We start from the raw sequence: 13602 nt of genomic DNA, 5'->3' as shown, positions 1-13602 counted from the left end.
TGAAATAATATGATTAAATTACATCAGCTATACATGGGCGTAATTTCCACTGGGGACAGGGGGGACATGTCCCCCCCACTTTTCAAAATCCCGTTTGTGTCCCCCCCACTTTTCAAATGTGTTTATTTTTTACGCAAACGGTCCTCGTCACGGAGGAGCGTCTGTGTGTGTGGCACGAGCGCATTTTGTGAGAGAGAGATAGAAAGAGAGAGCGACATAGAGAGTTACGGGGGTTGTTGTTAGCATTTGGTGCTAGCTCGGAGCTAACGGAGATTAGTAGCTGTTTCAACAATAAGGAGAGAGAGAGCTCTTTCTTGTCGGACTTTGAGAGACTGAGAGAGAGAGAGAGAAATAGAGAGAGAGAGAGACAGAGGGACAGAGAGAGAGACTGAGAGAGTTACGTGGGTTGTTGTTAGCATCTGGTGCTAGCTCGGAGCTAACGGAGATTAGTAGCTTGTTTCAACAGTAAGGAGAGGGAGAGCTCTCTCCTGGGGGACTGAGAGAGATCACGTCCGCTCAGTGAGCTAAAGGACTCTCTGAGGGATTAGATTGTAAACTGTAGTCTAAGTTATCTCAGTGGGTCTCAAACGGTTTGGTCATCTATGTCAACAAATATTTCCATCTATGTAATATTAGTTGTATATAAAATAAGTTAAGAAATCCTTCCAATGTGTACTATAGGTCAGTACAAAAATAAAAAACACAGTTTGAAAGGGGAGTGATTAGTCAAATATGCATAAATAAAAAGAAAGAATGCAGACTAGGTAATAGCGCGTTTCCACTACACGGCCTCGCTCGGCCCCGCTCGATATGGCTGGGCCTCGTTAGGACTGGCTCACTTTATGGCGCATTTCCATTACAGTTTAGGAACTGGGGCAGTATCTATAGTAACGCAGTGTAGGCGGAGCCGTGACGTGATCTTCAGAGGACCCCAGAAAAACAACACAGCCGTTAGCTGTTAGCACTCAGAGCTCACAGCTCCTCATATATGTTCAGAAACTAGACAAAAGTTAAACAAGTACAAACCACAGACTGCCAGTGTCATGGTGAATACAGTCGCTGCTTCATTTATGTCTGTATAGGCCGTTGTTGTGAGTGTGGACGGTCGGAGCATATACTGCGTTAGCTTAGCCAATCTCCATTTAGAAAACAAGCATTTTAAAAGGTTTTTCCCCTGCCGTCTGTCTGCAGACTTGACAAAGCATTAATTCATGGTTTTTACTAACCGGTATCAGTATGTTGTTACTTCGGCATCATTTTGAAACGTGTATTACAATTAAATCACGGTCAAATATGTCCATCTTGTTGTAGTTGTTGCCCCCTTGCCAGCGACGCTCTCTCTAGTTTAGCATACTCAGCCCGACTCAGCCTCGTTGTCTCTGGCCCTGGACCCACGATTTTATGAGGCCAGAAAAACTGTGAATTAGGACCCGCCGGCCGGTACTAGGCCAAGTGGAAACGCAACCAAAGACGGGCCGCTGACGTCACAGCCCTCTTATGGCGCGTTTCCACTACAGCCCGCAGCCCGGTTTAAGAGGGCTGTGACGTCAGCGGCCCGTCTTTGGTTGCGTTTCCACTTGGCCTAGTACCGGCCGGCGGGTCCTAATTCACAGTTTTTCTGGCCTCATAAAATCGTGGGTCCAGGGCCAGAGACAACGAGGCTGAGTCGGGCTGAGTATGCTAAACTAGAGAGAGCGTCGCTGGCAAGGGGGCAACAACTACAACAAGATGGACATATTTGACCGTGATTTAATTGTAATACACGTTTCAAAATGATGCCGAAGTAACAACATACTGATACCGGTTAGTAAAAACCATGAATTAATGCTTTGTCAAGTCTGCAGACAGACGGCAGGGGAAAAACCTTTTAAAATGCTTGTTTTCTAAATGGAGATTGGCTAAGCTAACGCAGTATATGCTCCGACCGTCCACACTCACAACGGCCTATACAGACATAAATAAAGCAGTGACTGTATTCACCATGACACAGGCAGTCTGTGGTTTGTACTTGTTTCACTTTTGTCTAGTTTCTGAACATATATGAGGAGCTGTGAGCTCTGAGTGCTAACAGCTAACGGCTGTGTTGTTTTTCTGGGGTCCTCTGAAGATCACGTCACGGCTCCGCCTACACTGCGTTACTATAGATACTGCCCCAGTTCCTAAACTGTAATGGAAATGCGCCATAAAGTGAGCCAGTCCTAACGAGGCCCAGCCATACCGAGCGGGACCGAGCGAGGCCGTGTAGTGGAAACGCACCATTAAACCGGGCTGCGGGCTGTAGTGGAAACGCGCCATAAGATAAAGATATAGAGAGGAGTTTATCAATGATGTGTTATTGCTTGTGAGCATATTCTAATGGTTTTTTGATTATTGAAATATATACAGTTCTGTTTCATTTGAGTGTTGAGAGCTGTATCCATACATCTCTTAATGTTGCCCTCAAAGTGCACCAGATTGATGCATTCAACTTCAATTTAAAGACAAAAATCTTCCCAGGGGTGCATGCCCCCGGACCCCCCAACAGGAGGTAAGGTCATCTCAAATAAAACAGGTTCACATGGATAGGATACTAGATAAGTGTGCACACTCATTATATACACTACACATTTTTCTTGGATTTGTTAACACTATAGTCCCTAATATATTTGTAGAAAGGCAGGAAATGGAATTAAATTGAGAAAATGTTTCATTGCGGAGGACCCCCTGTTTTGTGTCCCCCCCACTTCTCAAACCAAAGTTACACCCTTGGCTATATATAATGTATTTGTTAACTTACTAATGTAACATTACTGGGGGCTAAAGGAACAGCTTAATCTTAATTACCTGGCCATGGTCCTCTTTATTTCATCGCCATCGGTGATCTCCAAAAAATGGTTCAAGTAAAAAAGTAAAAGTAAAGTTTCTGGATCCTTTTCAGCTGAGTTAGCTTGTACTCTAATTTGTTAGCAGGCTGCTGGAGCAGCGCAACCGAACAGCACGTATCACGTGCTTTACAGTCTATGATCACGTGACGTAAATACCAAGCGCTCCGTAGTCTAGACCAGTGGTTCTCAACTGGTCAGGCCTCGGGACCCACTTTTTACTTGGTCAATACATCGCGACCCAACATTTTGAAGCACTCAAATCTATTCAACAAAAAATCGTGCTGTAATATATACGCTTTTGAGCATACAATATTAATAAAAGTGAAGTACAGTGCATATATCCCTTATATCCCTTCACAGAACTATAGTATGCTTTTAAAAAAGGTTTAATGAGATGATGGAATCAAAGCTGAACTATATAAATAGGCACACATGCTGAAACCCAACCCAGCAGGGGGGTCTGGGGGATTCTCCCCCAGGAGATTTTTAGAAATACTAACAAACTACGCATTCTGGTACACTCTGAGAAGAAAATCGGGCCTTCAAAATAAAAGTTTGAGTTTTTCCCCCCAAAAAAAAAAAAAAAAAAAAATTCAATTTTTTTTTTTTCAACTTTTTTTTCTTCACTCACACATCCGCGACCCACTCGAAACGGGTCCGCGACCCACTTTTGGGTCGCGACCCACCAGTTGAGAACCACTGGTCTAGACCGTAGCAGAGCCATATAATAGAATTCTATCTATATGGCGCTGGACCGTAGGCTTGTTTGAGACGAGCGAGACCGACGCAGACCCCCTCTTTGCAGTGACACTGTAGTCTAACTCCAGAAATGGGCATTGAGGGTAGAATTGAAGTGAGCAACTTGAGACAGCCCTCAACTATCACTTGAAGCAGCCACGCCCCAAAAAACGTGTAACCTTATCAGAAATCAGAATCAGAAAGCCTTTATTCGTCCCACAGCGGGGACATTTACAACGTCACAGCAGCAAGTTGCAGATAAAAGACAAAAAGACTAGACATACATATTCAATTAAAAGTTAGGCACACGTTAGTAAGAACACAAACAAATAAGTAAAATCAAGTACACAATGGTAAGTAGCTTATTCTAAAAAGTGAACATTTAAAAGTATTGAAGAAGATAGTAACTTTAACCAACTGCAAACAGAAGTAAAACAACATGTATAGTGTGTAAATTCAACATATTGTGTATATTGTAAGCCTCATTACAACAAAAATGTGTAAGTTAAATAAAAGTGCATCCCTGCTACAATTCATAACACCTTATGATTAAGGATATTAGCTAAAGAGAGACTAACCACTATTTTATACCAGGCTGTAGACATGTTTTTTCAGAGGTCTATAAAGCTAGCTTTATAAGAACTGCAGTTTTTGGCACTTCCTCATGGGATCCACTGCTCTGCCCCGGAGGTTGCTACTTTGTCAATTAGAAAATGTTTGCCCTAGTGCCAATAACCAGTTAGCCAGACCTTGATTATTGCTGTGGTATTTCTGGAACACGCAACTATTTTGTCACTGTATTTTGATTTAATTGTAATGCTTTTTTTTTTAAATCTCTTTTCTTTACTTTGCGTTTCAGGCATACCTTTTTCAGCTCTTAGTTTCCCTGTATGGGATCATTAAAGTTAATCTTCCATCTTTGCTTTTGAGGTCACTTTATTGATCCCATGACAGGATATGAGAGCGTCTTACGTGTTTGTGGTTTCCCACCTGTCTATTAAAGGTGTTTCCATGTTTTATTTGTCTGCTCAGCCAATATGGCTCTCTCTAATGAACCCAGTTCCTCTGGTTATTCAACAGTGTCTTATCCTCCAAAACATGAGAGTTTATTTCCTGGAAAGAGCATGTAGATTCATGGACATCAATTAGTTACCAACACCTACCAGAGCAGCAAAAACGAAATTCTTGCCGTTTTAAAAAGCCTCAGGGCTGGGCTAAGCACCTTCCCAGGCTCCCTGTCTGTGAACAGATTTAGTCATCACAATAGCGTTGCAAGTGTGTGCAAGTAACAATCATGAAATCGTACAGATGTGTTATTGACATCAAGTTCACACATGGGCGTGGTTTTAGCAAATGTAGACAAGGGGCCATTATAAGCCCCCCCCCCCTCCTTATAGAGTGGGGGGGGAAAAATGTTTCCAATAAATGAATAAAATGATTTTTGACCACTTTGTTGTTCAGATATATCACATATTTGTAACTGAATGATGCATTAATTGAAACAAAACACAGTATAAACTGAGGAGTGACTCTCGTGAGTTTCATGTATTTTCTTCACTCCGCTGGGAAACTTCTCTCATGTCAAGAAGCAACAGATCAGTGCATGCGCTGCATCGTCCAATCAGTGAGCGATACACAGTAAGGGGGCGGGGAGAGTATCTGAGGATTTCATCGGAGGATGGTCTGGTGGTTCCTCCATTATCGCTCCTCCATTATCGCTCCTCGATCCTCGGTCCTCCGGCAGAAATAAGCGTCATGGGACGCTACACAAGATGGCGCAGACAAATCAACTTCTGGTGACACCGAGGACCGACAAGCGTGGAAATGAAAATAACCGACCTGAGATGCAGCCCCTGAGAAACACCCACGGCCGAAGAAGTGACGTCAGCGGCTTCATTTGCCTAATCCTCCCTCAGGGACTTATTCCGGTGTGAACGCGGAACTAAAGAGTTCCGATTAACTACTGGGAACTAAGTACGGCAAAGTACTTGGTGTGAAAGTGCCTTTTGATCTCTTATCCTTGAACCAATTATCTTTACACAGATAAATATTTGTTTTGGTCCTTTGAGCCGGAGCAGATCAAGATTCAACGGACAGAGGACCACCAAAGAGATGGCTCACTCATTCCCAAAAACCACCCAGCTATCTGGCCGATTACCAGACGTCCTTCCCAGGCTGCCAGCCCAGATGCTAACCCTGATAATTGTCAGCTTTTAGCCCCTTATGTTAGCTATCAAACCACAGATCCCCCTGATAAAGCTAAGGTAATTCAAAGAGTCCAAAGGAAAAAGGTTGAGCCCCAAGAGGAGCATAACCAATTATCCTTACCCAGATAAATATTCCTCATAGGCATATTTAAAAAGTATAGTTTGAAATTTGAATCTAAATCTGGGTAATAATCTTGGCTGAATGTAAAGATTTTAGAGCATGTATCAACTGAAATGTGCCATTATTAAGTATCAAACATTGCCTACTGAATATTGGCATAAAAGGCTTTGTCATTCAATTTTGAATGTTTCAATATTTAAATAGTTAAAGGGGACCTATCATGCAAAATGCACTTTTGTACGTCTTTTATACATGAATATGTGTCCCCGGTGTGTCCACCAAGTGTCAGAAAACACAACCCTCTCTATTTTCCTCCATACCCAAATCTCTAAAAAAGGGGCTGCAACGGATCTGATAAAAACTGATCCAGATTTGAACACTGTCCTGACGTCAGGACAGTGGCGCTACAGCTATTGGGCCAACTCCACCAATCAGGAGGAGACAGCCATTGCCGTTCGAAAGCGCTGGAGACGCTGTAGTACATATGCCAGGCCTGTAAGTGGCGCTGTAGTCTGCCACAAAAGCAGCGAAGAAGACTTCCCGCCCATAGTTACCATGGTTACCCTTCTGTTTATTCTCCGCTGTGGCTTTTTTTCTCCCTCCCCGAGGCAAGCGTTTGCTCCCGCTGCAATGCAATCCCTCCCCGTCGAGGCAAGCACTGTAATTCTCTCCGGTTAGTCCACCAGCAGATGACAAACACCCACCTCTCTGCCTCTTCCAAGGAACGAGGGGACCGTGCGGCAGAGTTTCAGTTTCAGTTTGTTTCGCCGGTCAAGATGTCCGCTAAAGTTTAAATCTTCCGGACAAAATTAGAAAAGTGCCGGTCAAAGGTCTTCTTTGTTATTTATTGAGCTTTAAAACAAATGAATAACGACTCTATATAATAAAACACGGAGGACGGAGATCTCTTTTTCTCCCCCTCTTCTGACAGCCCAGCAGCTGATCAGAGCACGTCTCCCCTCTCCTGCAGGGGGGCGTGGTCAGCAGAATCAGACCCTTAGACAGCAAACAGCACATAGAGCGAAATGAGGCATGGCTAAAATGCATGATCTGTTTGGTATTTTGAAAACAGAAACGTATAAATATACCTTATATAGGTATGGCCCTACAATATATCATTTAAATATAGCATGATAGGTCCACTTTAAGATATGTTCTGATTTATTTTAGACAGTTACTAAAGTTATTTTATATGAATATGGGTTTTTGAAGAGAAATGGAATTAAAAGGGGACCTACAGTATTATGCTCATTTTCTGGGTCACATTGTATTTTGGGCCTCTACTGTGACATGTTTAAATGCTTTAATTTATTTTTGCATAGCACCTCTTTTCACCCTCTGTCTGAAACAAGAGCCCAGTCTGCTCTGATTGGTTAGCTGGCCGGCTCTGTTGTGATTGGTCAACTGCTTAAAGATGTCCCAGCCCTTAGCCCATCATGTACAATGTGTTTGAGCGCTAGCCAATAGAAGCTCGAGGTGGGAGTGGAGCCCAATGGAGGCGGTTCAGTCATTTCTTTCCCACACACTTTGGGATTGTAGCCTTTGCAGACCATTGACATGCACAAAAACCTATATAACACAGTAAAGGAAAGGGAATACACAAAAAAAACTAATAGCGCCCCTTTAATATTCCAAGTTAGATTAAAAAAAGTGCTTTACTGAGCTCTTACTGTATACTCATCAGCCCTTGGACAAAAGCCTCTTTATGTCACACATATAGGTTGCTTTTAAGATTCTGTAACAAGAGGAATGTTCTTGTTCCTTTTTTGACCCTGCAGGAAATGAACGTGGTCAGATCCTGTAAACAACACAGTTAATGCAAGCTACATTTCAAAGAAAGCCATTATGAAGATCTTTACCCTGGGGCATTATCATTTTTATTGTCACATTAGAGGTGATATTCAGGACAGAGGAGGATCACTCGTGGATATGCAGCACCATTAACAGCCAATGGAACAGACAAGCAGCTTTTTCCCCCCTGTCGAAGGCCAGGATCATATAATCAACGGAAAAAATAAAAACAGAATATACAAACATTACAAAACAAGAGTGGTTAAGGAAATATTTTCAACATGAGAAATCATTTTGCTGACTAAGAGGAAAGGTAATCTTAGGAGTCGGGAGCCAACATTTACAAAACCAACAGCATGAGTAAAATAAACATGAGGTTTCTCTACTTATCAAACCCGCTTCAGAATACAGACAGGAAACACTGTTCGTACTAGTGGTGCAAAATCAAAACACTGAGAGAGAGAATCAGTGGAAATGTAATACTGGACTACAGTACAAAGGGCGTGCATGCACACTCTACCGCACACTGTTCACATTAATAAGAAAGTGGAAAAATTCTCATCATATTACCTGAACTGATTTTCTCTCATCATTTGGCTCATTTAACAAAGTCCCACCTCCCCTGTGTGCCTTACTTTACACACCCTGTAACGCTGTTCATCACCAGCAGGGGTGCTAAACACTTACAAACTGTGAATCCCTGAAAACTGCATTAGGATACTGGTCAGAAAAAAAGAAACACATTGGTCACAGAAGTTGGTCATGTGGATAACGGTAAAAAGAAAATATAGAAAATGGATAAAACAATCCTGTCAAGAGTTGTTTCTTCCTGTGTTAACTAATAACAAGGGCTGGGTAACACCTCAATACATTTGTTGGTAGAGTATGAAAGGTTGGCATCATGTGTGGTCAGATTTATGCCCTTTTGTACCGAGAGTTCCTTGTTTTAAACTAATCTTGCCCAAAAACTATTTCCCTGGGGCAAATGTATAATACAGTTGCGTGTTTTGATCATATTTGCGATCTTTGGATTCTTTTTTTTATTGAAAAAAAAGAGAACCGCATTATACCCCTCAAAAACAAAGTATGAAAAAAAGGAATCCATGTGATATTAGTTCTCCCAGCCCTGCCTAATTTTTAGCACCTCACTGGATACTCCTATTGTTCAAATAATCCGCTGAAATTATGATAAATCTCCCAGTTATGACATCACAAATGACCCCAATGTGGAATGTGACTCAAGCGATACAAAAGTCTGCTATCAAATCAAACACTCATTGTAAAAAGTCAAAATTCACCCCTGGCTGCCCTGTTTTCCGTTGAAGTTTTACAAAAAAGCTTTGAATGTAGCTTTTTCTTTGTCAGAAATCTGTTCTCCACGTTAGAAAACAGTAAACAATTCATGGTCATTTTTTCGTAAACTTCAGGGCTGTGGTGGCAGCTTCAGTGGGCAGTAGAGGAGTGTGCAGGCGCTTTCTTCAGAAGCAAAAGGTGGAGAAGCGGCGTCCAGCCCCGGCTGTGGTCACGACTGGAGGTGGGGGTCCGCGCCGGGGGTCTTGTAGAGGTATTTCCAGATGGCGTAGTAGTGTACGGCCGCAGCCAGCGCCACGAACACGTGCCAGATGGCGTGGGCGAAGGGGATGACGCCGTCGCTCTTGAAGAAGAACACGCCGAGGACATAGATGAGGCCGCCGCACGCCAGCTCCTGCATGCCCTCCGTGTTGCTCTGCAGGAGGCAAGGACACGGGGAGATACAGGAGAAATATTAGGCAACAACAACAACTATCCAGCTGTGTTCACAATCAGCTGATTCCGACTGGGGATATAGAGTGTGTTGTTTTTTTTACTTTTTTTTTGTGTTGACTCGAAAAGTGTACCTTCCAACAAAGAAAACAAATTCTGACAAGAAAAACGAAATGAAAGAAAAGTAAAAAGTAAGAAATCTATTCCTAAAAGTTTTCTGTTTTTTTTAAAATTTAGTATAATTTAAATATCTTATTTCTCACATGCAACACAACACAGCATGTGATGTTTGAATGTTGTATTACCCCTGGTTTTGTTATCTGTATACATCCTTTTTTGTTGACTGATGTAATCTCACCATTAGTGAACATGTGGAATGTTTTATTTCCAAGAAGTAAATAAAGATTAAATTACATAATGTGTGTTAACATTGGAACAATAGTAGTATTAGTGCTATTTCAGGCTGCTATATCCATGGAAACCACAGGAGGGCAGCAGTAAAGAGTTGATATGTTGACAAATGTTATCATGCATTACAAATCCTGCAAAAACCCCATAGAACCAATATTACAAATGTTTTGTTCCTACACATTTATTGCCACAATGTGCTGCAAAAGAAAGCTTATGCATGCTTACATCACTATCTGATATGGATAACAATGTGTTTATTCACCATACTAATGAAATAAAAAACCGTGTTGAAGTGGTATAGAACGATTCAGCACATGGAAATGAACGGAATGGGACTGTACATGTATTTATGAATAGTGATATTACCATCGATGTCACAACTGATGCAGGGAAGAAACCCATCATCAAGTAGAAGGCCAGCTCAACAACTTTATACCTGTGGAGACGAACAACATTTCACTGACTCGGTGGATGGGGCAAGACAAATAGACCGCAACAAATCTTCGTACAAGCCTCAAACATATCTGCTGCTAACGGCTTAGCCAGAGCCAGGTATAATGTCGGATTGGCTGCTAAATCTTTGTTTTGACAGCTTCCTGCATGGGGCTACGCTCAGGGCATGAAACACGTTAACACTACATTTTGTGACCAAGATGAGACATTTTGAAGCACTGAGGTGAACTGCCCAACCTGTCGTAAGAAAATATATAGTAAAAAAGCCTTTGTTGGATTGTCTGATGGGAAATGTAACACCTAGTCTGCATATGAGTTACAAGGTCGTCTAGGGGGGTTCGTTTAGCATGAAACACTTGAAATAACTAAAGGATAAGTTAAAAAAGAAAGTAGAAAGAAAGTGAGGTCATAGAAAACTATTTCTGCTAAAAAGTTAGCAATGATTGAGAGTCGGACCTAAACATTTCAGATGTGTGTATCTCACACTGCACTGTCACTTTAAAAGTGGGGTAGGTAAGTTTGAGAAACCGGCTCGAGATACACTTTTTGTTATATTCCATGGAATGCTCTTAACATCCCGATAGCAATGAATATCTTAAGTGCTTTGACAAAAAATCCATAAAAAAATGTCATCTGTGGAAGCTGTAATACTGTAAAAAAGCACGACCAATCATTTTAGCCGGCCCGGCTAAAATAACTGGATGGCCTGCCTGCCTGTCAGCCTTCCATCTGTGCACAAACTTATCTCGTGCCCTCATTGGTCATGTGCGCGTTCGTGTGTGTTGGAGGAGGGGCTCTGTAAGGAAGTGGCAGATTTTTTCCGGCTGTGTATTTTCAAATTCTAGCGATCTCGAGCCGGTTTCTCCAAAATTACCTACCCTACCTTTAATTCATGTACCTTTGTTATTCATGTTTTATTATCTTTGCTTTTAAATTTGTGTTTTTAAATGCCATTTTATAATATGTTTCTTAATGCTCTTAATGTCTTTCATTTTTGTAAAGCACTTTGAATTGCCTTGTGTTGAAAGGTGCTATATAAATAAACTTGCCTTGCCTATGTTCAGTGGTAGTTCCGACTTTTAAATTCACATCATCACATCAAACTCACTTTTCATGGTAGTTGAAGACGTATATGGTTCCAGCAGCAGCCATGAGCCACACAAACCATCGCATGTGTGCTGCGAGAGGGCCCAATTCACGAAGGTTCAACCTGAGGAGAGAGGAGAAATAAGATCTATAACAGGCCTTCATCTTCATGCAGGCCCTCCGATACCCCTTTCACACCAAGGCTTTTCCCCTTCTAGCTCCGTGCTAGAGCTTTTCTGGTTCAGAACCGGTTCTTCGGTTTAGCGCCAGCTCTTTTCACACCGCTCAGAGCCCGACTGGTGCTGCCGCTGCTGCGTCATGACGTCACAGTTTACGTCGCTGAGTTTCTCCCCAACGGAGCTCACCTCACAACAACAACGGGGGGGGGGGACTGCGTCGGGTCGATGATCGTGTTGCTTTTAATCATACGAAGCCAGATTAAATTAAATAACGACTTCTCCAACCGTATACTTTTCTCCAGAGTGCCGTGGTTCATTGTTTATTAATGTGTTTCAGCGGCATTTACCGACCGCTGCAGTGCTGGCTGCTCTTCCACGGGAGTTTATTCTCCCGTTAGCTCCGGGTTAGCTCACACGGCTCTAAAGTATTCACTGTCTGACTGTCACACAAGCAGTTGATACATATCCCCAGTTCCCCTTAAGTGAATGTGTGTCAGTCTGAATTGACGCTGTTTGGTGTCAGTCTGAATTGACGCTGTTTGGTGTCAGTCTGAATTGACGCTGTTTGGCATCACAACGCTGTTATGAAAGTTTCTCTGGTATAACATGGGTGATGTTAGCATAGCAACCGAAGCTAAACTGACTACTTGCTAAGCCGTTTTCTACAGGCACTTTTTACCGGCGTATTTTTCATTATGATTCTATTTGTGATAGTCGGACATGACAACCTGTGCAGCCCATGTATTGATTCCATCCGATAGCTGCTATAATAACAAACAAAACGTCTGCCTGCTCTCCACAATGATCAATAACAGCGAACGGATGGTCAAAGTAAGGTACAAATAAACAGAATCACACGAAGCCTGGTTAGTGTTGCCTGACTTTATAAAGCGTGTTTTTTTTTTTACAAGTGTGTGGTTGCGTTCTAGTCACTTTGCTCAGCACTACTGCTTGTTACAACTTTTATTTGCCGTACTCGCCTTAACTGTTAGCTCAGGTTAATCTCGCCCCCCTCCGACGTAAGCGTGACGTATGCGGTTCTTGCTTCTAGACGGACAACTTTTTGGTGCTCGAAACGAACCGGATTCCGGAGCTTAGAGGCGGCTCCGCTGCGGTGTGAACAGGAAAACCCGGTGCTTTTCAAGCTCCAGCTCCGAACCGGCCCTGAAACACCGTTGGTGTGAATGGGGTATCAGTGTAACTGTCCTCTGTGTGACACTCACCAGGGTGTGTAGGAGGCAGCGATGAACAGATAGATGACCACTCTGTCACACATGTGGAAACACTGTTCCATTGACCTGAAACAAACAATAAACAGGTGATTTGTTTATTTCAAGGTCACAGATATGCTAAGCAGACATATCGTTTGCATGCTCTAAGAGGGAAAACTCTTGTCACAGGAAGTGATATCATGTTTCCATCCAAAGGGAAATCTAAATTAAGACTTGTAAGAAAAGCACAGGTGTTGTTGAGTCCGGCTGGGCAATCATTATTAACACTGTTGGCACTTTTCTTTGAACAAATAGTTCCTAATGGAAACAAAACATTACCAATTTTCAAAATAGTTTCATTGAATGTGTGTCTCTGCTTGGGTTTGGACTCCATTTGGCAACATTGCTCTTTTCTTGTGCAAATAAAAAAAGGGATTTATAGAAAACCATGTTTGAATCTCTTCAGGGAAGGTGCTGAAAAGTACTGTTATGTTACTGGTATTGGTAATAACGTGTCTGTGGTCTAACACTTCTGAAACTACAGTAAAAAATAAACATATAACCAGTGGAAATAGATTAAATAATTTCTTGAACAGAAACTAACCCCCAGGGTTTCTGTAGCACATAAGATCAAAATAAGGAAACAAAAGTATGACTTGAACGCAGTGTGCAAAAGGTTGCAAATGAAACTTGACACCAACATGCCAGCACTGGAAAAACCCCAGCATGGTGACAAGGAACGTAAAGAGATAAGGAAAGAACTGACTGTGTCCCTCGCTCTTTTTTCTTTGTCCTCTT

The 13602-nt window shown here is 42.2% G+C and overlaps 1 protein-coding gene across 2 annotated transcripts in view; it reads right to left on the bottom strand.

Moving 5' to 3' along the window:
• Nucleotides 1-7776: 7776 nt before the first annotated feature.
• mmd (monocyte to macrophage differentiation-associated) overlaps nucleotides 7777-13602 on the bottom strand; it is a 38616-nt gene continuing 32790 nt past the window's right edge. Inside the window, exons 4-7 of one of the 2 annotated variants that reach the window (XM_034143541.1) lie at nucleotides 12817-12891; nucleotides 11437-11538; nucleotides 10242-10311; nucleotides 7777-9447 (exon numbers count right to left, since the gene is read on the bottom strand). In XM_034143541.1, coding sequence (XP_033999432.1) covers nucleotides 9244-9447; nucleotides 10242-10311; nucleotides 11437-11538; nucleotides 12817-12891 — 451 coding nt within the window. In that variant the 3' untranslated portion in view covers nucleotides 7777-9243. The remainder of the gene's footprint in view (nucleotides 9448-10241; nucleotides 10312-11436; nucleotides 11539-12816; nucleotides 12892-13602) is intronic. The other variant, XM_034143542.1, reaches the window with a different exon arrangement.

The sequence above is a fragment of the Trematomus bernacchii genome, unplaced genomic scaffold (genome assembly GCF_902827165.1).
Source record: "Trematomus bernacchii unplaced genomic scaffold, fTreBer1.1, whole genome shotgun sequence".
Lineage (NCBI taxonomy): Eukaryota > Metazoa > Chordata > Actinopteri > Perciformes > Nototheniidae > Trematomus > Trematomus bernacchii.
Note: the sequence above shows the minus strand (reverse complement) of the source record. Positions and strands in the feature narration are given on the sequence as shown.